This window comes from Patiria miniata, unplaced genomic scaffold (genome assembly GCF_015706575.1).
Source record: "Patiria miniata isolate m_02_andy unplaced genomic scaffold, ASM1570657v1 HiC_scaffold_24, whole genome shotgun sequence".
In the NCBI taxonomy this organism is placed as follows: domain Eukaryota; kingdom Metazoa; phylum Echinodermata; class Asteroidea; order Valvatida; family Asterinidae; genus Patiria; species Patiria miniata.
In genome coordinates this window covers 7,352,946-7,378,993 of record NW_024037063.1, presented here as the reverse complement: position 1 = coordinate 7,378,993, position 26,048 = coordinate 7,352,946, and the positions used below count along the sequence as shown (strand labels likewise).

The window sequence follows — 26,048 nt, the reverse complement described above, 5'->3', positions numbered from 1 at the left end:
AAGAACGCAACGGCACTCATACGATGAGCAGACACGGGATATCATTCATCTGAAAAGTTTTAATCTGTTGAGTCGTCATGGCGTGGTACAAATTTGTCAATTATTTGGACAATGAGAGCTGTTGTATGCCTGAAGGTATTTTAATCTTATAGGTCGTTTAACCCAGCCAGAAAAAGAGCAGAAGACAAAATATGACTGGAAACGCTGAAGGGCCACGTGCACGGAACTGATTTGTTGTAGACTCGTGAGTCGTGTATACAGCGGAGACTAAAAACAGGGATCCGAAACGAGTCGCGGTGACTCTCTTTTTGTACCAAAAAATTGGCAACTTTGATGAATTTGTGAACTTTACCGTCATGACGAACAAGAATGAAACCTGATATGTTTCTAGTCAGTGGTTGAAGTGTGAACAATGGGAGAACTTCCAAAGCAACAGGAACTGTTCCGAGTTCAAAGTTTCCGCTGGATGGTTTTCATCGTCAGCGTGTTTTGTGTGAATGCACCGCCGTCAGCGCTGGCACGGTTCGAGCCGCCCTGCTTGGGTGACGATTTCACGTGGACGGTAAGTGACATTGATTAGTTTTAACCTAAATGATGCACGGTCTGTTTTTTTATCGCCAATATATATTTTTTTATTACCCATGAAGGAAAGAATGTTGCACCCGGACGCCACTTTCCCATATCATCTCACCTGTCACACATGGCAAAAATGTTGAAAAGACATGTTTGCATGGGACTGAGAAACATTACAATTTTGATGGAAAATGCTCCGAAAATGCATTTAACTCTCCATATACTTTGTACCCAACTAAAGAAGTGGCGTCTGGGAAGAACATTCTTTCCTAGTCCTACATTTCATATAACACAAAAATGTAACCTTTGTTCTTTGTACTGTTCTTTGTATAACCAGTACAAACATAGTAGAAGCTATTTAGTTGCCTTCAAAAAAAGAAGCAGATTTCATTTAGCTGAATTCATAAATACAAATTATCTGCAAAATTTCCCCATATTTGTGTTTGTATTTGACTCGTGTATTTATCCTTGTATAGGCCTTCCACTCTTTATCACAGTGTGTGAATATTTGTCGCTGAATTTTAGTTAATTATGTGTGTTGCAAACTTGCGGAAATCACTGATATATGACTGATGTACCTGTAAACATAAGTGATTATTAACTATCAAAGACCTCTGTTGTAATTCACCTATTTATCTTATCTCTAAATATCCATCAGCAATAACAAGTTACAATCAACCCGACACCTTTGAAATGACAAGAATTCATTGATACAATGTAGACTGAAGGTGAACATTAGATGAAAGAAAGCACTGGAAAAGAGCACACATTTGACAGTTTGGATTATTTTGCTTGGCCTACTTCACAGTCCACGAGTAAATAAATCGTGACCCTCCATTTATGTACGTTTGAAAGATTGCAAATTGGTTGAGTGTTTCCTATACAGTGTCGCCTTTGTAATTGCGGTACACAATCGGTGACCTTGGTGTTCTGATTGAACCATGCGCCCCGGCCAAACCACATCTGTTGGCAAAAGTGCATGTACATCCTACGCATGTAGATGTGGTTAAATTTAATGAAATAATGAAAATATAAGTCAAGATTATTCAATAAAAAATATCAATCAAAATAATTACGATGATGCCTTGGGGTCTCAAACACTGTTTTGTTGCATTTTTTCATTATTGAAATTAATTCAGGGATGAACGATGTTTTAGTCCATTAGGGTATTATCTTTTACTGCCCAAAACCACCCTGCTTACTCGCTGTATCGCCCAAAACTACCCATAAAAAAAAGCACTTTATGTTTTTATGTATTTTTATGGAATAAATACAATGCCGCAGGATTCCTGTGTCTTGGACAGACCTGGAAAATCATGGATTTTTTTTTATTTTTCAGGTCTGAAAAAGTCATGGAAATTTGTAAAAATGTTTATATGAAGTTTTGTGAGGACCAATTTAATTTAATTCTTAAATTTTGTATATAATTTAGCATCAAACTTTTTTTATTTTTATAGCCAACAAAATGTGACAAAATTTGCCGATACAAGCATTTTGATTTCAAATGATTTGCCCTTGATATCCCTATTTAGAATGTTAATAGTTTTGATCCATATTTTCATGAAAAAGGTCATGGATTTTCGTAATTTGGTCATGGAAAAGGCATGCAAAAGTGTCCTAAAGGTGTAGGAACCCTGCATTATTGTCATACGATGAAGCACAGTATTTCGGGTTAAACATGTCATCTGTAGCTAGAATCGGGTGTAAATAAATTATGCACTTTTTCCCCTTTTTTGTGGAGACTGATGACGGTTTATATAAGTCTTGAAAGTCATATTGTTTTCAGACAAGTTGCATGTCAGTAGCATTCTACTGATTTTCAATAGTTTACTTGTTACCTTGAAAAAATGACTTGTTTTGTTAGGGAGGTTCTTGAACTGGAAAGCAGTCTTTATTCTGCCAGCTTATGTAAACATTGCCCAGATGCTTGAGAGAAATATTTCCATTCAAGATATTTATAAAAAAAAAATCAAGTCAACCTTTTCACTGAACAGAGATCTCATCTTACCGTTTTCCGTTTCCCCAAAGTGGCCTCAAGAAGTTCCAATTTATCACAAGATTTGAATGAAATCAAAACACAGATCTTTCTTATCCAGGGGATATTGCCTACTCTATTTTCCAAGGAAGAACTTTCTCGTGTGACGCAAATGCAACTCCCCAGATGCAGTTCTCAGATGAGGGTATTTGGTTGTGAGAGCTACAGAAATCCTTCCCAGAGAATGGACTTTATTTCCTCTTGTGTGTGCATTTGTGGATTTCTTGGATTTCTTGTCCTTTTATATACTACATGTAGGTCAGTGACAGCAAGCTCACCAAGTAATGCCTGTCAAGAAGTGATGAATGCCTCGTGCTTAGGGGTCCTGAAGTTTTCAAAGGATTTGTCTTTCATTTGCATCCATAGAAGCTTGACCCTCTTGTGGCTTTTTCAAACAAAGAGAAGTTGGTTCTGTTTTAAAAAGAAACATCAGGAGAATTTGTGGAGAAATAAATTAATGCCTTAAGCTACAAGGATGTGAATGGATGGAGGTAGAAATTAATGCAGGCTGTTTTTGCAATCGTAGTGCATTTTCCTTGTTTTGAAATTTTGAATTATGAGGTAATGTACAACTTTTGAAAACAAAAAACAAAACTACCAAATTATTATGAAATACCTTACTTGACAGTAAGTAAATAATAGTCTCAAGCATCCTCTGAAATCATGGCGCCTCGAGTGTTGTCATTTTCAAGAAAAGTGGAATTTTTGTATCAATTTCCAACGATGGTCAGCCGTCCATTGTTGGAAAAACTGACTTTTTCCCCAAACACTGACCCCAATTTAGCAAATTTAGTTAGTCCACATTTTGTTTGTAATCGGTTACACATCCGTGAATGGGTGCAGGCCAGCTAGTCTGGTTGCCAAACCTGACAATTCCCTAACGTCTATAAATTGCTCTGTTCCATCTGAAGTAGGTTCAGGGAACCAGAGTACCAGAACAGCATTTTTTCTTGATTTTTCCAGCATCTATGAACACAAAACTTTAAACAGGTCAGTGCAGCAACATTTGCTATAAAAATACTAACCCCCAAATCCATCCATTTCTGAAAATTACAGCAAAAGTAGATGTTAAATAATACCATTAGATACCCTCTCCAAAAATACTGGCAACGAATCATTTGTTTGTGAATGATCATTTGCAGTTACCCAGAAAAGAGCCTGCCGATTTGGCAGATACCTTGTTCAAAGTGAAGATAGGACTGGTATCAAATACCCTGTGAAATTATTCCACCTGAAAATAGTATCCATCGGAAGAAAACAAAACTAACACACTTTGTTTTACTTGTGTTAGCATCAGAATCCAGTTACAAGGATGGAGCCTGTTTTCTCTGTTTTCTCTAAAATGTAAAGTATCCACTGAGCTGAAACTTCATGGGCTCTACTTAAGATATTTGAGCAATTTATTGCTTCAAACGAGAAAAAAATGCAAATGATGCTGCCTATCTTTTAGTATGTGATCAAGGACAATTTGATAAATGGCTTTACAAACCTGATGAAATGACTATTATTTTGTCAAGGAAAAAGTTTAATGAAGAACATTGGTAGCATTTTTATTCAGCAAAATTCGGGCCACTGTGAACTCAACTAATGTTTTCCTGGGATCTTAAAAATTGTGCTGAAAAGTGTATGTTGTGTTTTGTGGTGTCTACTAAATGATTAACCATAAAAAGTGGAATTTATTTATTTTATTAAATTTATTGAATGACTGTAAGGTCACTTAAACCGAATTAAGTTGATTGGCAGTCAAATCCCTAGTAAACCCCAGCCAACGTGGAGGGCTATTTTAGTGACATGTCCCCCACGTTTCACCAGGAACAGGCAAAACAAACAAACTTGACGAATAGATCATAGGAATCTTCCTTCAAGCTATGTGGTGAAATATTCTGCCAACCGCCAGTGCAAATATCCTGGTCCAAAGTATACATACCTGTACACTCACACCTGTTTGTGTAACTTGCTGTTTTGAGTTTCCTATCAAAACATCACAGGTGTCACAAGTCAGCCACTAGTCCATCAGATGTCATCCAGTCATTAAGTCAAGGGACATGATATTTGAACATTCCTTTGAAATTGTTTAACATCCTATTACATGTGACCTAAAATGTGATTGAAAACAACCCGGTGATTTTAACTATTGAAAATTATGTGTTCTGCAAAATTATTGCAGATGCCCATGTTATTCAATGTTTTGCCATATCACATGACTTTTTATGTTTGACCTAGATTAATTTGGGTTAAAATAGGAAATTGAAACTACACTTTCAAACGCAGTCGAAAACTTTAGTACACAAGAACAAAGAAATGACTCCACAAGGATACAAATTTCAGTAGGGGTGCATGTATGCTTGTGTGTCTGCCCACTCTGCCTGTATTCACGGGTGACTCTCCTGCGAAGCAAGCGGCTGGCCTGCGAAGCAAGCGGCTGGCCTGCGAAGCAAGCGGCTGGCCCGCGAAGCAAGCGGTTGGCCTGCGAAGCAAGCGGCTGGCCCGCGAAGCAAGCGGCTGGCCCGCGAAGCAAGCGGCTGGCCTACAAAGCAAGCGGCTGGCCTGCGAAGCAAGCGGCTGGCCCGCGAAGCAGGCAACAGGCGTCGAAAGCCGCTTCCCACCGAAGTGAGCAAGGCAAGGCCTCGTATAATGGTCTAGGGTACTTGTACTTGGAATGTTTCTATTGTATTCGGAACCTTTTTTGAAAATATGAGTTTCAGAATGGGCACCGTAAGTTTGACCTTCGGATTGTTGTTGTACATTTTGATGAAAATACGAGAACAAATTTGAGCAAAGAGAAAGCTGAATGAGGTGAACAGGCCATGTTTAGGTATAGCATTGTAATTGGCTACAAAAGTCACAAGCTGTGCAGACCTCAACGAAACCAAGCTGTGAAAATGGACCAAATAATGAGGTACCGCTATCGACACCTGCTGTTTTCAGATGCATTTGACCTTCAGACTGTTTTTTCCCCGCTTTTTTTGCGGTTTTCAGTCTCACAAAAGGATGACAAAAAAAGGCTAAGTGGCTTTGATCAATACAGCTTGTTGTACAAACAAGTTGTTTAACGTGAAGTATGCTTTAGATTAGTGGCAACAATATCAAGAAAGATCACACACTTTAGGTCATCCATATGTCAAAAGCTATACCATTCAAAAGTTGAAATTTGTGTGACTGATAACTGTCCCATTTCCAATGAAATAATAGTGTTTTTTTGTGCATTTGGACAACCCTGTTGCCAAATTAAAGACGCTGTCTGGAAATGTAACAATTATTTAATAAGCAGCAATACATTACTCGTGATGAGCTTTTGAAATTTGAAATAAATATTTGGCTATAGAAACTAAGGAGTCAAGGAAAATGTATGCAAACATATATCTTTCGGCATTAAACAGCTGAAACCCCCAATACTGACATTTGTATCCTTGTGGAGACATTTCTTCGTTCTCGTGTACTAAAGTTTTCGAGTTTGAAAGTACAGTTTCACAATGCTCTTATTTTAACCAGAATTAATTTCCTTGGCTGAAATTCGGACTTAATATCCCTTTTCTAAAACTCTACCATTTGCGATGAATCAACATACCTTGGAAATTCCTAGTTTTTGAGTAAAATCCATTTCGTGAAAACCTTGTGGAGATGTATTCATCTATAGAAATTGCCCTGTGGAGACGTATACAATCTTTTGTTCCCTATTGTGTGCATGTCTCCAGAGGGCACGGTATATCAGATCCCCCCCCCCCCATTCCTTTATAAACTCAGTCATTTTTTTTTAAGCCTGCATATACCGCTCACAGTTGTCTTGAGCCCTCCCCCCCCCTTTCAAAAACAATTCTCCCATAGCTGACACGGTAAAGGAGTGTTCCCCTTGAAATTTAGTTTCTGTGGGTACCTGCTCTCAGATATACTCCGAGCTCTTGTCGTCTTTCCAAAACATGCCCTTGTCTCCAAAAAAATCATGTGAAAATAATCATTCTCTCTTGAATGCTTGAAGAGTGTGATTAACAAATGGGAAACAGGATATCAAAACTAGTCATGTTATTGAAGGGTGTATAGTTTCCTCTTCGTAGACGAGTCGATATCTAGAACCATGAGCTAAACCGAAACAAGTAGAACTTCATCAGCTGTATGAACAGCCACTGCAATATTCTAAAGCCTAACGCCGGACCTTGTGGAGTGCTGTGCAAACACAAACTGAAACGATTCGGAGCGTTATTTTCAGGGTGCTTATAAACAGGGTGCCGTGATCATTCGGTAATCATACAAAACTAGGAGTTGAGAGGGTAATGAAACAAGGATCCTCCAAAGCGCCCTAGGCACTGTAGCTCACAAGCCTGAAGAAACCTGTAGAGAGGGGACAATGAGAAGAAATTACAGTTTTAGAGGTGGGAGGAAAAGCCCAGCAGAATATTCTGGGGGAAAACCCATGTTGGCCAAGGGTTAAACCCGGGTCACAGCGGTGGAAGGCGAGGAAAGTACCGCTACGCCAACCTGACTCCCCATGAATGAAGAGATCAGTTTAGCGATCAGGAACCCCCTTACCCTTGACCACCTCTTGGTATGGGCGGGGAAACAATTGTGAGTTTACAGTACCTAGATTTTTTTTCGGCCAAAGTGCCGACTTCAAACACTTTGAAGCTCCAGTGAGCTCATGATGCTCATGATGCTTCACGAGCCCAGGACCTCCACTCTGTGGGGTGACAGATCCTTTGCTGCAGCGTCAACCCGAGTGTGGAACCAACTCCCTCTGGCTATCAAATCATCTCCATCCATCACAACATTTAAGACGAACATAAAATCTCACCTGTACAAGCAAGCTTACTCTCACAACACACAATCCTAACTTGACTTTCTCCTCGAGCGCCATGAGCGCCTTTTTTTGGCGGATACCGGCGCTTTACAAATGTTCTTTTATTATTATTATTATTACTTTATTGCCACATTAGGCCACATATTTGGGGAAAAAAGTGTAAAAATTCGTCCCTGTGTGATTTTGTTTCTGTGAACATCTAAACAGGTTAATTAACAGAATACTTTCACAGTTATCCTAAAGTAAGCAAACTAAATACCCGTACAAAAAATTACAAAGTTTCAGAAATAAAACTGTTTTTCTACCTACCTACATGTACCATGCGCATATAATAAGGCATTACAATATACACACAGTTTATTTGGGCCTATATGTGCTGCCCTGGTTTTTCAATGGAGAACTTGAGAAAAAAATGCACGAGAGAGATAACAAAAATGCATGAGTGAAGTCCATCTCCTGTGGAGTTGTATACTCCAACTCACATCCTTGGGTTCTTCTTTGAAGTTCTGGAAAAAAATCTTGATGATGTTTGCGTGAGAGTGGAAGTATCCTGGAGGCCTACGTAGCATGCTGCGAGAGAGTCAAAAGTCAGGGAAAGAAGTCCCACATAACCAGATTTATCTAGAAAACCTCCGTGGGGTCCCGTGGAATCGAAGCGTCCCACAAACAACCTGTCTCGTATTATAAATCTGCAATTTATGAGCGACCTAGAACTTGGTAGGGAAGAATAAACACCCGCTGTCTTTAAGGGTTTTTTTTAAGTAAAGATTTTTGAAATGTGTACAGATTGTCTACATGGTAAAGAACAGAATCAAGTACCCCACATATCTTGTTTTGATGAACATATTGAAATAAATATAAACTTACAATGATTTAAAATATCTGAGTGATATAAAAGTAAGAATCAGTTCTCTAATTTCCATTATTTTGGGGGGAGGGGTGAAATATAAAAAAAAATTGTTTTATTTAATTAATAAAGCTCGTCTGCGTTCCCAAATAACCACATTGCAGGGACAAATCTAGTCCTAAAATTAGTGAAGACTATGGAGTCGGATGTTTCGTTCCAGCCTCAAACATTGTGGTCTGACTCCACAATCTCGGTAATCTCTTATTCACGAAACTATTTCACAAACATTTGCAAGTTTTATTCAAAAGTTGCACTCTCGTATTCAGTTGCACAAATTTAATTCTACTATACTTGAAAATAAGCGGGGAGTGTGGCCTAGTGGTTAGGGTTGGTGGCCCGTGATCAGAGGGTCGGTGGTTCAAATCCAACTGCTGGTCATATGTTGTGTCCTTGGGCAAGCCACTTCACCCCACTTGCCTCTCTCCACCCAGGAGTATAAATGGGTACTGGCATTAGCTGGGGAGTAAACTGTGATGGAGTAGCATCCCATCCAGGGGGAATAGAAATATGCTGAGTCGATTTTTTTTTAATTTAAAAGTTTATAAAATGTTACTGACCGTACTTTCTTCATGATCTTCACTTACTGTTCCTATTCTTGGCATTTGTTTCTCATAGTGCTATTAATGAGAAGCACCTGAGAAAGTTTTCTCAGGATTTTTTGGGTGCAAGACCCTTGACCCACAAACTACAGGTGATTTGTCTGATATTGTTCCATGTGGCCAATTCAGAGTTGATAGTGATGGGATACCGCAGCCAATTGCGTGAGAATCAATCTTCAGTGAAAATGAATGAAATCTCACGGTTGACTTGCCTCAGTTGCTTATTTTCTGACAAATTCTCTCGCTTACTGTTTGTTTGTGGCGTGGAAACATAAATACTGATGGTCGTTGAATTCAGGCAAATAAATAAATGCAACTTTGCAGAAGTTATTTTTTCCCACTCAATTCTATCATAACACTTAAAATCCAATACGACATGTCTACAAAAACTGTGACACATTGAAACACGCACCGAAATGCTGCTGTCTTTGATATAAAAAAAAAGCTGAAAGCCCTGCACCAGAGACATCTGCTGTAAGTACATGTACTTCAAGCCCCTTCTTTTTAATTCACACAAAAGAAAATCATCTGTTTCAAGGTTGTGTTATTTTGTCAACAATCAGCCTTGATATTTACAAAAGTTCGGTGTACTACGTGCTTTCATGAATGCAGTGGAATTGCACGGTATTGTGAACTTTCAGTTTGGGTAATGATGCAGTTACATCGGTAAATGAATCACCGCGAGGCTTTTTTTGTACCTGAATAACTTACGGTCATTTAACTGGAAAACCGTGTGCCTGATAAAAAATATGTTCGCTGCAACGACCTTGCCAGTCACGACTGATGGCTCATCAATTGGCATGGTCTAAGCTGCTCATGTCATATTTTAATATTTTCAAAAATATTTTTGCAAACATGGGATTGATCTAAGGCCTCATATATTGATACAGTGCCTGACAGGTGTAATTTAAGAAACAACGGGAATACCGGTGTAGCGTGAATATCTGACTCCATGAAATGTGGACTCATTGGTAGTACTGTGCACGCCTGAGTACGATACTATGCTATTTTTAGGATCATTTCGGGAGAGTGACCTGTCACGTGCGAGGGATCAACCAATAAAAGGGAAATAGGGGTCCGATTTTCATAGGAGTCGGATTTTCATGTGACACCGGTATTGACTATTGATAAATAAAATGGTCAGTTGACTTTAAAGCTTAGGAATATACAACATTTGCTTTTGGTGCAATTTTCAGAAATAAATGGATTTGGAGGATTAGTGTGCTATTAAAAATATTGTTAAACTAGCTTGTTTCATGTTTTGGGTTCGGAGATGCTGGAAAATCTAAGAAAACCAACCGTATTCTTGTAGTCTGGTTCCCTGAACCCACTTCAGATGAGACGTTGCAATTTATAGACTTTGGGATTGTGAGGTCAGAGAATCAGTCTAGCAGGCTTGTACCCCTTCACAGATGTGTCATCAATTGCAAAGCAAATGCAGAATGATTAAATATGAACGGTTAGGACCAGTTTTTTGAGAGGAAAAAATTGCCAGTTTTCTCCAACGATGTTCGGCTGACCAGCATTGGAAAAATACAAGTTTTCTTGAAAATGACATTGTAAGAATGGAGTAAAAATGGAGGTGTATATAGATCTGTGCATCAATTTAGATGTGGAGCTTATAAGGAACACTCATCACCACGATCTGGGACAGTGACAAGTCTAGAGGGGGGGGGGTAGGAAAAGTCTTTTGGATAAAGTTGGCAATGTGCCATGGATATGTGCTTTATAAATCCACCGTTATTATTATATTGAGTGGGAAAATGTAGCTTGCCTGGTATTTCTAGCTATTAAGGCTGAAAGTTAATTTGGGTTTTTATGTGCGATTGTTAAAGCTATATGCTTGATACATAGACACTTAAGTTTGGTAACGATTAACTATAGAAGTGTCTATGGGCGTACACCAATTCACCAGTGAGTTCTCTTTTCAAGAAATTTAATTGAAGTTGGTGAAATTTTGATCAGGAACTTCACAAATTGAAAACAAAAAATGCTGGTATGTCAAATTGTGTTTGCACTATATTAGCTGAAATTTCTCTTTTTGATAGCACTCGGTTATTTTAATTGTTGTAGCCTTTATTTGTTCTCTAGGGCAGCCTGATTAGCCGCAAAATATTTATACTGAGATAGGTTTCACAGGATTGCTATTACAGGGGCTGAGAAGTGGCTGATATTTTTTAAGTAAACTGTGGAGCTCGACACTTGCTTAAGCTAGCGTCATCAGATTTGAACTTTGTCCCCTTCGATCAAACAGTGGTGTTTAAATAAGTTTTACAAAGTTTCAGGAAAAAAAACTCCAGGGGAAAAGATCCGGGTCAACCTACACCATCAATTAATGGATGTTGCTAAAAGTCAGACAAATTTGTCAAAGGTAAACTTGTCCTATTAATACAAACACCAGTCAGAGACAAATTATATGCTTATGAAGGGTCTATTTCCTAAACGCGATATATCCATTAGAAAAGGGGAAATATTTGCACAGATCTGAAAATTTAAAGAAAAAAAAGTTCATTTTTTTTTACTTAATTTTTTTTACGAAATTGTGTACTAACAGCTGTTGAAAGAGAATTTGGGCGGCCAGGAAAGAGCAGATTCTAAGGGAATAAAATGGCGTATATATCACATTTTTGAAACAAAGTCTTCGTATAATGCCTTTTGTAACATTAATATGAGGTACGTAACATCTACAGAAAATTCATCAGCTTCCCTTTATTTATGACATTTTCTTAGGGAAACGATGAATTTCTACCAATGTCATCCCATTTGTATAATCTTTTTCAAATTTGTATACATTTGTCACAGGCAGATATACCTATTATTGGTTTGACCTCTCCCACCACCCAGCCCCTTCGCCCCTTCTCCCCCCCCCCCCCCCCCCCACTGCTTCCAGAAAGATTTAAAGAGAATGCGACCCTACCAATCCTAAATACTTACCCTGGTTGTTTTTTTTTAGTCATTTCAAATTTGTGATAACGATTGACCATTGAGGTTAAAACTTCCATGTTGACTTAGTACACATCTTCATATTCTCGTTCACAGACCCACAGTGGCAAGACACAAGAGTGCAAGTTCTTGAAAGTGGAAGCAGTAACAAGTCGAGGTAAAATCGAAAAGGACTTTTGAATTATTTTACCCAATTGACTGTGTCTAAGCATTATACTGTGTTGTGTAGTTGATGGTAATATACAACATTTGCAAACATCAAAACACAAAACTTCCAAATGATTATGAACCTAACTTGACTGTAAGCGAATAATAGTCTCAAGCATCCTGTGAAATCGTGACATCTGGTGTGCTGTCTTTTTCAGGAAAAGCGGAATTTTTGTATCAATTTCCAATGACGGTCGGCCGACCATCGTTGGAAAAAGAGTTACTTTTTTCAAATACTACCCCAAAATTTACATTTAACTATAGTCCACATTTTGTTTGCAATCGGTTACACATCCATGAATGGGTGCGAGCCAGCTATCTGGTTCCCTGAATTGACAGATTCCCAGAGGGTGCTCCGTAGGGTCAGGGAACCACTACAAGAATAGTTTGTTTTCTTGGTTTTTCCAACACAAAACTTTAAACAGGTCAGTGTATCAATATTTGCTATAAAATGCTATCCCCGAATCCATCCATTTCTGAATATTACAGCAACAGCAAAATGTTGTATGATACCTTTAGTGTTTCAGTCCATCACAATTCTTGTCAAAAGTAAATCGCAAGCCAATTCACAAGTCCAGTCACAAGTAACAGTGGTTGAATCAAAGGAATATTGCCACAGTTTCTTTGAACAGCTTGTGACCTGGGGCCAATTTCACGGCGCTGCTAAGCACAAAAATTTGCTTAGCACAAAAAAGTCTGGCTATCCAGCAGGTTACCAGCCAAAATGTATATTGCTCGTGATTAGTATTCAGCTATTGTTTGCTTAGCATGAAAATCACATGGAGGTTTGGCTGGAAACCTGCTTTTATAAGCTAGACTTTTTTGTGCTAAGCAAATTTGTGTGCTAAGCAGCGCCGTGAAATTGGGCCCCGATTCAGGACTGGATGCTTATTGTTGTGGATTTGTGAGGACTTGTGATGGATTTCACTACATCACTTAGGTGCATAACGTGTCTTTCCTTACCGATGGGTCATCAGGCCTAAAAACACACAGCAAGTGAAATACACTTGATATCTAGGGCCTGCAATCAGGAGTTTTGATTGACTATATAGGCATATTTTTCTTCAAGACGTACCCTGAATGGAAGCAAGGGCGGATCCAGAACACAATTTTGGGGGGGGGCCAAAAAAAATGTTGGTCCCCCAAAAAAGTGAGTAAAAAAATTACGGCGTGGGGTTCGGGGCCCGCTTAAGGGCCCCGAAAATTTTTGGATTCTAGATGCTCTGTGGTGCGATCTGAGGCAATTTCTGACCACTTTAACCAATGTTTTTTTGAGGAAAAGATGGTGGTGTACTCATTGTCTGCCTTTATTGCAATGTCACATAAAAACATTAAAAAATGGTTTCGTTTTTTTGGGGGGCCATGGCCCCCTTTGGCCCCCCCTGGATCAACCCTTGAATGGAAGGCGACAAAGTATAGGGGGCTGGCTTGAGTACTTTGTTTAACTTTAAGGTTCCTAGACACCAACCCCCCCCCCCTATCTCACTGACAGAACTCCAACAAGAATTCCATGAAATAATCTCAAACAATAATTCCCTGTACTTCGTCAACTGTCATTACAAGCCAACTCACTTTACGCTACTACCAAGTTGTCACGGCCATCCCTCTGTTCTTGATCTTTCTGAAGGCGGAGAATACTGTTCCAACCCCCTGCAGCCACTGTCTGTCGAGAATGAGTCACAGCACCCTCCCGCTGCCAAGAATGTCCAGGCGAGCTACTTCACGGCACAGTATGTGTCCGAGGAACCTGCAAATGATAGGTTCGACGGGTCGATTTGGAGTGGTCTGAACATCACATTTCAACTAGGCCTGGAAGGTAATGCATATTGAATCAGTATGTGAGCAGTTCTTTCTGAAACGTTTATAGTCCCGAGTAGGCCTATACCATATTTGTATTATGTCATGTTTAGAGGGACACTAAGCACTTTGGAAGCTGTGTATTTTCATCCAGTTTCAGACAGGGGCACCGGAGGGAGGTGGGCTTTTGAAAAGGTAGTGATTTCCCCCCCCCCCCCACTACTTTTTGCCGGGGTAGTCAAACCAAACAACGGTTAAATGTCATCAACTTTCTTCCATTTGCAGAAAGTGTATATCATGTATGATTCGTACATATGTATGAAAAGCTGTCAAATTCAATTTGGTTGTTAAATTATTAACGGTTTAGTGAAACATTCACCGAGAAGAGAAACACAGGGGAAAGGGTGCCCCTATACAGCAACATATGAGGTGAGCCTCTACCCTTCCCTTGCAACGTCACACGTCATGCAAAGGCATAGTTGAACAAGCAAGGGACAAACATGTCTTGCTAAATTAGAGTTGCATGAAGTACAGTGGACCTTTAAGCGTTCTTTCATATTTTACAATAAAATATGCTTAAAAAAAGTATCAACAAGTTGACCAAGTTACTTTCTAAAGTATCAACAAGTCGACCAATTTACTTTCTAAAGTATCAACAAGTTCTAAAGTATCAACAAGTTGACCAAGTTACTTTCTAAAGTATCAATAAGTTGACCAAGTTACTTTCTAAAGTATCAACAAGTTGACCAAAATACTTTCTAAATCATACGATAAAATTGATGAAATTTTTCTTTTTATGCTTTGCATTTTCACTCCAATTTCAGCTGCCGGGAAAGTCACAGGTGTTTTACTCTCAATGATAAGTGTAAGCCCTGATTCAAGTGTCAGCGTGTCTGACAAATCGTACGACAAATTGTACTGCCGAGTTTACAACTTTGTCCATCCACTCAGCATGGATGCTCTGCTAGATCAACAAGGCAAACCAGTAAGTGTTTCAACCAGTGGGGCTTAGCCAGGGTTCTCATCATGGCAGGGGGGGGGGGGGGGCGAGAAGAGGGCTGGGTGTTACAGTGGGGTTTGGGGTGCATCAATTTCTGTTGAACCCATTCATCGTGGTCACTTATAGGACTAACAAATTTCCGATGGGGGCAACTTTGTGGTGAGTTTTTTTTATGGGGGTATGTACCCATCCCCCCACGCCCCTTCATCCCCCCCACCCCATGCTCCTCCCCCCTCCCACCCCATGCCGCTCCCCACGCCCGTGTTTTTTTAATGCAGCCCTTCAAAATTTCCAATTTAACCATATTTTTATACCAACCTTATATTTTCATTTTGTCTTTTTTCAAGAGTATTTTGGTGCTTTCTTGGTTTGTATGCTTATGCAAAGTTAAACATTCATAGCAAAAGTGTGATGTCATTTGAGGCAGCAATGTCTATGTTACAGCTATTTTAGCACTGAAAGTTGCCTGAATGTTGGATATTTTGCTGTCGTGAAGTTTCTCTTCTTTGGTGATTCGTTGTAGTGTCAGTACATGGCCGTATAAGCCAATGAGCATACTTTTTTTCACCATTTTTTCAACACCACTACAATTTATATCACAATTGCTGTAAAGCTAATTTTAATCATGTTATTTTTTAAAAATGGAACAAGGGTTAAAAAACAGCAATTTTGCAGAGGCTATGTATTTGTTTTGTCCCAAAGTTCATTTCTTGCTTATCTTTATGGCATATAAATGAAGTGCAGATTTGTGGATATTCAAGAAACTTGAAAGCACTTGAACTTGAATCTTTTACAACTTTACCGTCAGAAAAAAAAAATGGGTCATGTTGCATGATATCTGGGCCCACACCTGTCGTGCGACTAGTTTAAAAGGTTATATACTCAAAAGTGATTGTTGAGCGTCGTTAAGTCGCACAAAGCGTGTGCCGATTAGCACTTGTAGACTGGTCTCTGCACCCCTGCCTCTGACGCTGAGAATGAAGGAAATTGGGTAACGGTTTCTCTCGTTGCTAGGCGAGACCTCTTCATCCCCGGTATGCCCGCTTTTCTTCACAAGTGTGAATGGAAAGCCTGTGGACCAGGGAAACAAAGCTCTTTTCAGTTTTCAAAAATAGTCCACTACAGAATCTCCTCAAGTTTGTGTACAGAGTCTATTGGGAACTGAGAACATCTGTTAACACTCTTGACTTTACGAATAAAACTTCATTAAACTCTCACATCTATTGATCTCCATTTTTTTTATGAAAGAAAAATAGCTTCTGTTTTTGCAGCCAATGTATACAAGTAGGTTAACAGTTGGGGGGGGGGGGGCAAGTAGAATCCCCATGGGCGTCACCAGGATTTTTTTCTAGAGGGGGGGCAAAGCACATTCCCCCCCCCCCAAAAAAAATCATTGAACTTTTCCAGCATATTCTTGATTTACCATTTTTCGAGGGTGGGCAGGGACATTCCCCCCCCCCCCCCCATTAAATTAACAGCAATATGACGTCGGGCCTCTTTTTATTTCTTTTTTCCATTTTTTTCCCCTCCTTTTTTTCCTTCTTTGTTTGGGTGCTTTTTCGGGGGGGGGGGGGGGGGGGGAAGCGCCCCCCCTTTTGCCTCGGCCTCGCGACGCCATGGGAATCCCCCTTTTTTGTTTAATTTCTTTCTTTTTTCTGCTCACTTTTGAATGCCTACCAAGAGACGTTTGTGCTGTGTCTATCCACTTTAAAAAATATTCTGTCGCCTTCCGTCAAGATTGTATTTGTTTTGGTTTCCCTTCAGTTGCAGCTGTACTTTGATTGTTATCGCGGCCAGAAACCAGGCATGGAGTACGAGTACACAGTGAGAACTCTGCCAGTCTTAGACACATCTGGGACAGATCCTAACGACACCGCAGTCACATTTCGCTACAGATTTCCTTGTGAGTAAAAGATAGTTGCAAAACTCTGTTTGCCAGAAAGTTATCTGCAGGCCCAATTTCACGGCGCTGCTAAGCACACAAATTTGCTTAGCACAAAAAAAATTTAGCTTATAAAAGCAGGTTACAAGCCAAAACTCCATGCAATTTTCATGCTAAGCAAACAACAGTTGAATACTAATCACAAGCAATATACATCACATGGAGTTTTGGCTGGTAACCTGCTTTTATAAGCCATACTTTTTTGTGCTAAGCAAATTTTTCTGCTTAGCAGCGCCGTGAAATTGGCCCCAGAATTACTCTAACCATTTGAGGACAAAAAAATTAAACTTCTGTAAGCTGTATTCGTAATTAATAAACTGATGGCATGTAGGTTTTTCAAGAAATTTTCCGTCACTTTTGTATTGAAGAAAAAAAATTAGTTTAAAAAACTGCATTCATAATCTGTAGGCTGATTACATGGACCATTTTATATTTTTCAAGTAATTGTTCATATTTTTTTCGATCACTTTGAGGATTTTGTTATTTTTCAAACAATCAATAGAACGTCAAACAAACAATGAACATTAAAACAATAATAAATCATTAATTTCCATTTTTTTTTGGCCATTATCATTCCAGCATGCTTCACGATTCCTGATGACTACTTGTGCCGAGAATCTGTTACAAATCGGCGGCCTCCACAAATTGGTAAGAACTGACAACATTGTCATCACAAAAAAACCAAAATACCCAAAGATCAGAGCTTATTGAGGCTCGCTTATTTTGATAAGCATCATTTTTTTATGATAAGCAGACATCTATAAGTAGAATGAACATTTTAGCAGATTTCTAGCAGAATTCTGTAAAAAAAAATAATTCTAACGGAAAAGTATAGCATTTTGTTTTGAACGAGGTTCAATTATAACAAACAAACCTTTGAAGTCGAAGAATCTGACTTGAAACTCAAAGTGTTTCAATAGGCTATACACCCTTAACAATTGTGCAGTGTGGTAAAAAAAATATCGCAATCAGGCTCAGTTTTTAACGCCTATTCTTCAATTTAGGATATATCTTAGGATATTTTTAGGAAATTTTATTTAAAACAAAATGTAATTACCAGTAGGACATTTTGAAACATTTGCATGTGATTAAAAGTTGTTATTTTGTTTAACTCTAGGTGATTTAGCATAATTTTTGTAACATCTAGCGTAATTTTGAAATTCATCTGGTCACCCTGGCACTGAGTGGTATATCACAGTTGTACAGGAAAATGGTCAAAGGATGAAGACTTGAAGTAATTTTTTTTCTTCTTTCTTCTTTTGCCCACAGCCCTGTGTTCCTATTGGAAACCTCAGTACTTCATTGTGACGGCCAACTACAGTGCCCTTACCATCTTTATGGAGCTAGGGCCCGAGGAGTGTGGCTTTGATTCATTTAGGTTTGCAGCACACACGCCAACAAGTGACTTGGGTAGCATCGTCCCATGGGACAATGGATTCACCCAAGTTGATGTGGTAAGTTAGGACGGGGTCTAGTTTCTTTGTTTAAGGAACAGCTTATAACTCAGAAAATTTGAATGTTTTAAAAGAATGTTCTTTTTTCAAGACATAACCGAGATGGGTCATGAGGGAGACTTTCCCATAGACTTTTCCACAAAATTGTTCAAACTTAAATGTTCCCTAACCCAATCTTCCCTTGTCCTTTTCCCACAAATTTTGGTAGTTTACTCATTAGACCACGAGCAACAAATGTAGCCTAATTGCAGTGGTAAAATTTTGCCTCTAGGGGGCTGTGTCATTAGGGAGACAGTTATGTGTCGCTCTAAAAGCCGGTGTCTCCGAACTGAAATTACGATAATGTGTCTCTCTAGTGGTACATTTAGTATACTATAGAACAAAGCTATTATAATATAAAACAATGATGAATATGTGATTAACAAAGATTTCAGAAAATGTTGGTGTAAAGGCAATTTGTTGAGACCTGAGACAAAAGAAGAAATCGCCCCCCCCCCCCCCCACTTAAAAAGTAACACTTTCTCAATGTGTAGTCACTAGATAGTGGGGAAAATAGGGGAAGAAATAAGCATGGATGCCCACATAGCGCACTCACCATCTACGTGATAATGCGATCTAATAGTATTGAAATCCCATCAGTGTTGCCAGCCCAGTATGGAGGTGGGACATATTTACGCGGGGAAGGGGAAAAGGGTGGCCTGGACATCATCTAACACTAGGTGGGGCTGTTCATAGTCGCAGCTTTGACGACAAGAGCCATTTTCATTGGGTTTTTGCCATTACTGACATAGGCCTAATTATTATAAAGCACTACGTACCAAGTGCTGAACAGGCCAAAAGAATCACAAGCTGGCTTGGTTGAGACTCGAACCCAAAACCTCCTGCTTACTAGTGCAGAGCTCTCAAACGCGAGTGTCAGGGTGGCCAACAAATTGGGAAGGGGGCAATGCACACCCCCTTCCCCCCAAATGACACACTTGAGCAGTTTTACCTTGAATCAGTATTAAACCCTAGCTTTCTATTTTTGTGTCGCCAGGCTAATACCTCCCACTTTGAGATCTTTGCCTACGGCAGGAACATCACCTACATCAAGGTGGGCCTCAAAGATGTCAGTGCTGGCAGACGAGTAGTAATGGTGAGTCTGTTTGGTTTAATTTACTACCCCAGATCTGGAGAAAACTCACGCTGCACATTTATGTCTGGATACTAAAACTAGTTCAGTGCCTAATACACAGGCATGCAACTGGGAAGTCACACAAAAAAAGAGGAAATTCAAATTTTTCCCAAGACTTTGTACAGTGTTTTTCTGTTTTCAATGGCACACTTGGGAAGTACAAAAAGAGGAAATCAGCTGATCCGAGGAACAGTTGCATGCCTGAATACAACAAGAAAAGCTGCACATCTGCATATTGAGTCTAGCCTAAGCCAATTTAAAAGTTAAGAAATTTAAAAGCCTAACGTTTTGGTCCTGGCAGGACCTTTCTCAAAGGTTGAATGACACTGGCACTGAAACAAACAAGAGGGGGATACACAAGCATGCAAGGGCGGAGGGATAGACACATAGGAGGGATTAGGCCGGGGGAAGGACCAAAGGAGGGCGGGAGTGGGTACAGATCAAAGGGGATTATCAAAGAAACCCAATTCTCTTAAAATGTAAATAAGATATAATTAAAGGGAAAATACAACATTTGCAAACATCGAAAAATAAAACTACCAAGTTGTTACGAAATACCTTACTAGGATGTTGGAGAATGACAGTCTGAAGCATCCTGTAAAATTATGGCACCTGGTGTGAAGTCATTTTCAAGAAAAATTGTACTTTTGTATACATTTCCAATGGTGGTCGGCCGACCACCGTTGGAAAAACCTAACTATTTTTCAACTACTGCTCCAAACTTACCATTTTTTTCAGTCCAATGTTTTTTGCTATGTGTTCCATGTTCATGAACAGGTACAGGCCAGCTAGACTGGTTCCCTTACCTTACAATTTTCCTGCATTTATGATCCATTTCATCTTTAGTGGAGTCAGGGAACTACTTGAACATTTTTGTTTTTCTTGGTTTTTCCAGCATTTTCGAACACAAAACTTCAAACATGTCAGTGTAATGATCTATTATACTAACCCCCAAATAGTTCATTTCTGAAAATTACAGCAAAGCCAAAAGCCAATGATGTTCATTCCCTTTGAAGGACAAAATGACAACATCTGTGATTATTGTATGGGAACTTATTATAATCAATTAAAATGGACAACGAAGGAATTCAAACTTCAATTTTATGTCCTGCTGACGACATATCCATCATTGTTCATTGAAGAAGAAAAAATGGAATAACTTTAAACTTTGTCAACCTGTTTATGATAGGTTGCCCCTTGGCCGAGTCAGAACACCTGCTTCAGAAACGATGGAACAGACAAGCCCTGCAGAGTCACTCAGTCTGCTGTTTTAACTGTAATTGGTACGTCCGCTATGTTTTTAATCATTTTCAAATGTACCTTGTTTATAACTGGAGGTTTGGGATTTACAAATGCTGAGGTTTACAAATGTAGAGGTACGAATTGCCTAAACTTTAACATTTTTGCAAGCAACTTCCTTGAACACTCTAAAATCAACCTTCTTGCAAGAAGCCAACAATGCAGTTTTTATACATTTACTTTTAAGAAATATGATACTGGCAAGATCGTAAAATCCCTCCAAACCTATAATGGATTTTAGAGAATCTTTGAGGGTAAGGCTCAATTATTTAACCCATTCACACTTGCATTACATTGTATTACATTGTATTACATTGTATTACATTGTACTACATTGTATTACATTTTACTACATTGTATTACATTGTATTTACTCCTTGATGAATCCATAAAACCATAGAGGGCCAGGGCAGTTTGGGGCGGTATAAGGACTTACAGCTTTGGCGAGGTACAGTGGCCAATGGATTAAAGGTTCATCTGTTTGGTTTGGGTTGTTTTTTTTGCAGAGAATCCCTGTCTTAGTGGCCCCTGTAGTTCCTTTGAGGATTGCAAGCCTAACGGAGAGGACTTCATATGTCAATGCAAAGCAGGCTACATAAGGGATCATCCTTTGTGTATTGGTGTGTATTCATTCAAATATCGTCCAGCATAATGTCTCACTTTGGAACTCCCTAACAGAACCTTGCTGTCCCCCTTCCTATAAAATATCTCAGTTTAAATGCAGTGTCAACAGAAACTTTGTCTCAGTATTTTTCAGTAGCATGCATCCTTTTTGTGGTTGTCCCGTGAATAAAAAAAAAGAGAAACTAAGGCCCCAAAAAAGTCTCCGATTTCTGGTATGCGCGCGTCGCCGTAGCCATGCACATCGGCAACATGAAAAAGATTTTTTTTTTCAATGTAATATGATGTCTCAAAACCGCCAAACTCACTGGTTTGACTGGAATCCTGCTTTTTTACGATCGAGTATAAGCTTTATGTGGCCTCTCTGGACTCCCATATATTTTTCACTAAATTTAGTCGGGCACCATTTGCAGTCATCAGTCGACATTTGAAGAAAAAAAAAGTATTAACAAAAAAATAGCCGTGTCCCCGCACCACTTTTGGGGCAAGCTCCATACCAGAAACCGGAGACTTTTTTGGGGGGCCTATTGCACTTTTCACTAAAAAATCGTCCATAGGCAGAGTGGAAGTCACAACTCAAATTTACAATCAACCAAACAATGTGTCAAGTGATGTTGTTCCAGACAAAATGTCTGAAACATAAACCAAAGGGTTTACATTTCAAACACAGCTTGGAATTTAAGGTCTGCAACCCAACAGGGTTCACATTTAAGATGCTTAAGTGGGTCTGAAAACGTGACCGATTCTGAACCATAACCTTTTTTGTTTATGTATGTTTCAGACATTATGTCGGGAACAAAAGCGTTTCTGGCATTCTTGGTTCATGCTGATGCACAAGTACGTGCAAAGGGCTACAATGTGCAGTGAAGGAGCTTGAATGTATTAAGTGAGATCGTTACACACAGATTTGAAATTAACAGCCAAGACATTTGAAACCTCCTCTTTTTTTAATCCTAACCACAATTGGGAGCACACATTCGTGTTTTACTATACTCCCGAGGACAATGCTTTGTGTTTCCCTTTGTTCTTGTAATATGACACTCTCCCTTAGACTTAGCACATAACTGTAAGATAGAGGACCGTTTTGAACAAAAGACCCAACTCCTGAGGACTGAAAGGATCTGTTGTTCTCCCTTTGTGTGTCTGTCCTCGGAGGTTATGTAGAACACTTAAAATTAGGCCCACGGTTTCAACCCCAATTTGAAGTTTATCTATCAACCCATGCATTCAATTGTTTGAAACACAACATTTTTCCAGAGAACCCATGCGAGGTCTTGACAGACGTGAATGGGACACTCACAACCTACAACCCATGCGGTTCAGGTAGCTGCACCATAAGCAGCAATAAGAGAAGCTATACCTGCAGCTGTCACGAGGAATTGGCATTTGTAGATGGAACATGTCGAGGTAAACCAAAAACTTTTGTTGCAGTTATACATCCATTTTCATACAATTTCTTGTATGCCTATAAAAAAATCAGGTTAAAGTGGATCATTTGTCATGTGTGCATTTGTTTCGTTCGAAGCAACAAAAGTGCTCAAAATCTAAAGACATGTGCTTAACAACTAACCTGATGAAGTTTTAGCTCAGTGAATAATGTAGATTCCGAGCAAACGATATTCTAGGATCCGATTTCAATTCAAAAGTTGCCGAGTCGTGTTTTGAATTGCGCCCGAAATCAGTGCCCAGGACACGTTCTCGTTTAGTCGATTGCAGCTACGCGATGCCATGCACTGAACTGTCGAATGATAGCAACCGCATGCGTGTGTGCGCGTCGTGTCAACACTTGCGCGCGCATCCATTCACGGTTTCGCCCAATTACAAACTAAATTTCCAAAAATGTGCCACTTGACTCATCTTTGGAAATGACTTTCTTTTGTTGTTTTCTTCAAAATAACAGCATACCAGAAGGACTAATTTCACAGGGAGTTTTAATAGTGCCATTACTATCTTTAAACCAAGAACAGTTTTGGACAATAATTTGGTCAGTTACTTTTTGGATAGCTGCAAATGATCTACTCTTCTTTTAAAGACCAGGTAAAGCTTTAAGTCAAAAACGATCCACTGTTTTTATCATGTTTCCCAACTTGTCCAATCTAGTCCACCCCTGCGTGTCCAACCCCTGTGGTCACCATGGCTCCTGCAAACATTCTGACCAATCACGGCAGAGCAGTGTCACCTCCGTGCCTTTCTCCTGCAACTGTGAATTCGGTTACCACTACGACAACGCAAACCAATCTTGCCAAGGTAATGCCATACGAGTTATTTCGGTGTTCCACGAGTGCGGAAACAAATTTATTATGAAATACGCCCACATCAAAAACAAACTTGCCTTCGTTGCAAAATTTGAAAAGCTGTCAAATGTGTAACAGACAGACAACACAAATAAACATGTACTTTTGTTTCCATTTATGCTCCTCTTTTTGATATGGAACAAGTAATTATTTTACTTTTCCTACATTTGTTGACCATTTGTCTAGTATCTGTTGGGACATTGGTAGCAGTGATCCTGACAAGTCTCTTCTCAGCTGCTCTTCTGCTGCTTCTGCTTCTCGCTTGGAGACGGAAAAGGAGTCCTCGGAATTTACTTCTCAAAGCCATGCCGTGTCTCAGAAATGGTTGGTAGTCCTTCACTTGATTGAGCCAGTCCACAATAGACCCTCCCTGTCAGTCATTCAAATAGTGCACATTGACCAATCGCATCACACCTTTTGGTCAGGTGATCACAGTAGTTCATTTAAACATGGTCACATGCACTGTGAGAAATGTGCACAAACCACAGGTGGGAGGGGCTTAACTTCATTTGCATACAAATGATAACTCATTTGCATAAATTTGGTCTCGGATGTGTGTTTTACATTAACAGTTGAATTTATTTCAATTTGTGGCTAACCCCTCCCCCATCTTCTGTGAACAAGAAACTCAAGGATTTTTTTTCATTCTACAGAAACACAGCCAAATGCATGGCAGGGGAAGTAGAAGAACTTTTTAACCATCTGTGATCAATCAAACAATTCAAACAATAGGGATTATTGGTGTGGCTGGGTTTGGAAGTAGCCCAGCAGAGAAACATGTCTACAATTCCCTCTTCAAGAAATGCAACTGTCTTAATTTGTTTTCAACGGTTGTCCATTTGGTTATAGATGGGAGTCCCAATGAGTGTTTTGTAGATCAGTCATCCTCACGGACACCAATCATGGATAGCGCGCAGTCTCCCGGTGTTTATCAGCAAGGTAGGATTATAAAGTAGAGCAAAGAAATTGACTGGAGCAGGGTTTGAACCCGCGACCTCCGGATTGCCGTTCCGGTGCTCTACCAACTGAGCTATCGGGCCTGTGTTGGTGGTTCCCCAATAATTTATAAGTCAATGATTCTCCAAGGGTGCTAGTTGGAAGCCATTTGCTATGTAGCCAGGGATCACGCCAAAAGTCACGATGCTAGGAACATCAGCAATGCTGCAAACTCAGAAAATGGCACTCGAAGATCACTCAGAGATACAGCTTATTTTAATAAACTACTAGAAATACCTCATTTGTTGGCGTCAGACGAATAAAATCATAGAGCATCTTGTTACATCTACCTTTAACAAAGTTCTGCCCATGGATCACAAAAAAAGGTGTGCGTTCTTTCAGCAAAACGAAAAACAATTCACACACATCCCAATGTGAGTTGTTTTCGTTTTGCTGAAAGAACGCTGAATTTTGTTTGTGATCCGTGGACAGAACCTTAAAGCGGTGGTTGTGTTAAAAATTCCGTAACTTGAAAAGTACATGAGTGATGTGAATGATTCTTGTACTGAAATAAAGCTAATGAATTGGGCTTTTTTATCCTAGAATTTGAAAGTGCTACATTCAGAACTTCACTAAAACAATAGTCCCGACATTTGGGTTTGGTTTGTTTTTTGACTCACCCTGTACTGAAATTCTTCAACAACATCGATAATATCCATCAGTCTTACGATAAGATGATTAAATGAATTCTTGAATACATGAAGAGTCGCAAGTCAATCAATATCCTGAAATAATCAAATACGCTTCCAAAAATCAACTAAAATTACCAAAGAGCAATATAAATCTAACCAAAGGATAGTACATGCTAACTGTGAATTAATATAAGTGATAATTATGGGAAACAATGAGGTGAAATATAAAAAGCTCATTAGCTGTTGAGGAACGTAGACAACGTGTTACTTGGTCTTTGACCAAAAACAGAATGACGAAAAGCAGAAAGCGTGTCGATTGGTTTACCAAACCAAGAGGGCGCTCACCAATTTTAAATATCAGAAAACCATTAAGTAATTTAAAAATAGATAGAGGGGGTTCGTATTGCAACCGTCACATACTAAAGAACTTGTTGGCTTTTTATGTTACTCTTCTTCTAGTGCCCGAGAGAACGGAGATCATCAAACCATTGAAACGAGTCAAGACGGTCCTGTTCAGCTCAGAGGATCATCCGCTCCATGATGAAACAGTCCAACAACTTGCCGTCTTCCTCCAAGAAAACTGCATGTGTGACGTCATACTGCCGAAGCGATGCACCCGGGACATCGCAAGGAGAGGTATGGAATGGATAGTGTTTTTGACGAAAAAAAGCAATTGAGACTTAAGTTGAAATTTGGACCCACTTAACATGAATCAGGATTTTTTGCGTCGGGGTGATATAAATCAAATTAGGTTTTGCCCTTCACCGACGTTTTTAAAGCTAT

General features: G+C 39.4%; 1 protein-coding gene across 1 annotated transcript in view; it reads left to right on the top strand.

The window, feature by feature from the left end:
- Positions 1-26,048, top strand: part of LOC119732175 — a 30,909-nt gene continuing 4,861 nt past the window's right edge. Inside the window, exons 1-15 of the mRNA XM_038205595.1 lie at positions 1-562; positions 11,946-12,006; positions 13,684-13,872; positions 14,678-14,838; positions 16,618-16,756; positions 17,375-17,443; positions 18,065-18,249; positions 19,286-19,384; positions 20,613-20,706; positions 21,229-21,342; positions 22,601-22,750; positions 23,444-23,590; positions 23,824-23,961; positions 24,487-24,576; positions 25,725-25,901. Of these exons, the coding sequence (XP_038061523.1) occupies positions 413-562; positions 11,946-12,006; positions 13,684-13,872; positions 14,678-14,838; positions 16,618-16,756; positions 17,375-17,443; positions 18,065-18,249; positions 19,286-19,384; positions 20,613-20,706; positions 21,229-21,342; positions 22,601-22,750; positions 23,444-23,590; positions 23,824-23,961; positions 24,487-24,576; positions 25,725-25,901 (1,963 nt within the window). The 5' untranslated portion in view covers positions 1-412. The remainder of the gene's footprint in view (positions 563-11,945; positions 12,007-13,683; positions 13,873-14,677; positions 14,839-16,617; positions 16,757-17,374; positions 17,444-18,064; positions 18,250-19,285; positions 19,385-20,612; positions 20,707-21,228; positions 21,343-22,600; positions 22,751-23,443; positions 23,591-23,823; positions 23,962-24,486; positions 24,577-25,724; positions 25,902-26,048) is intronic.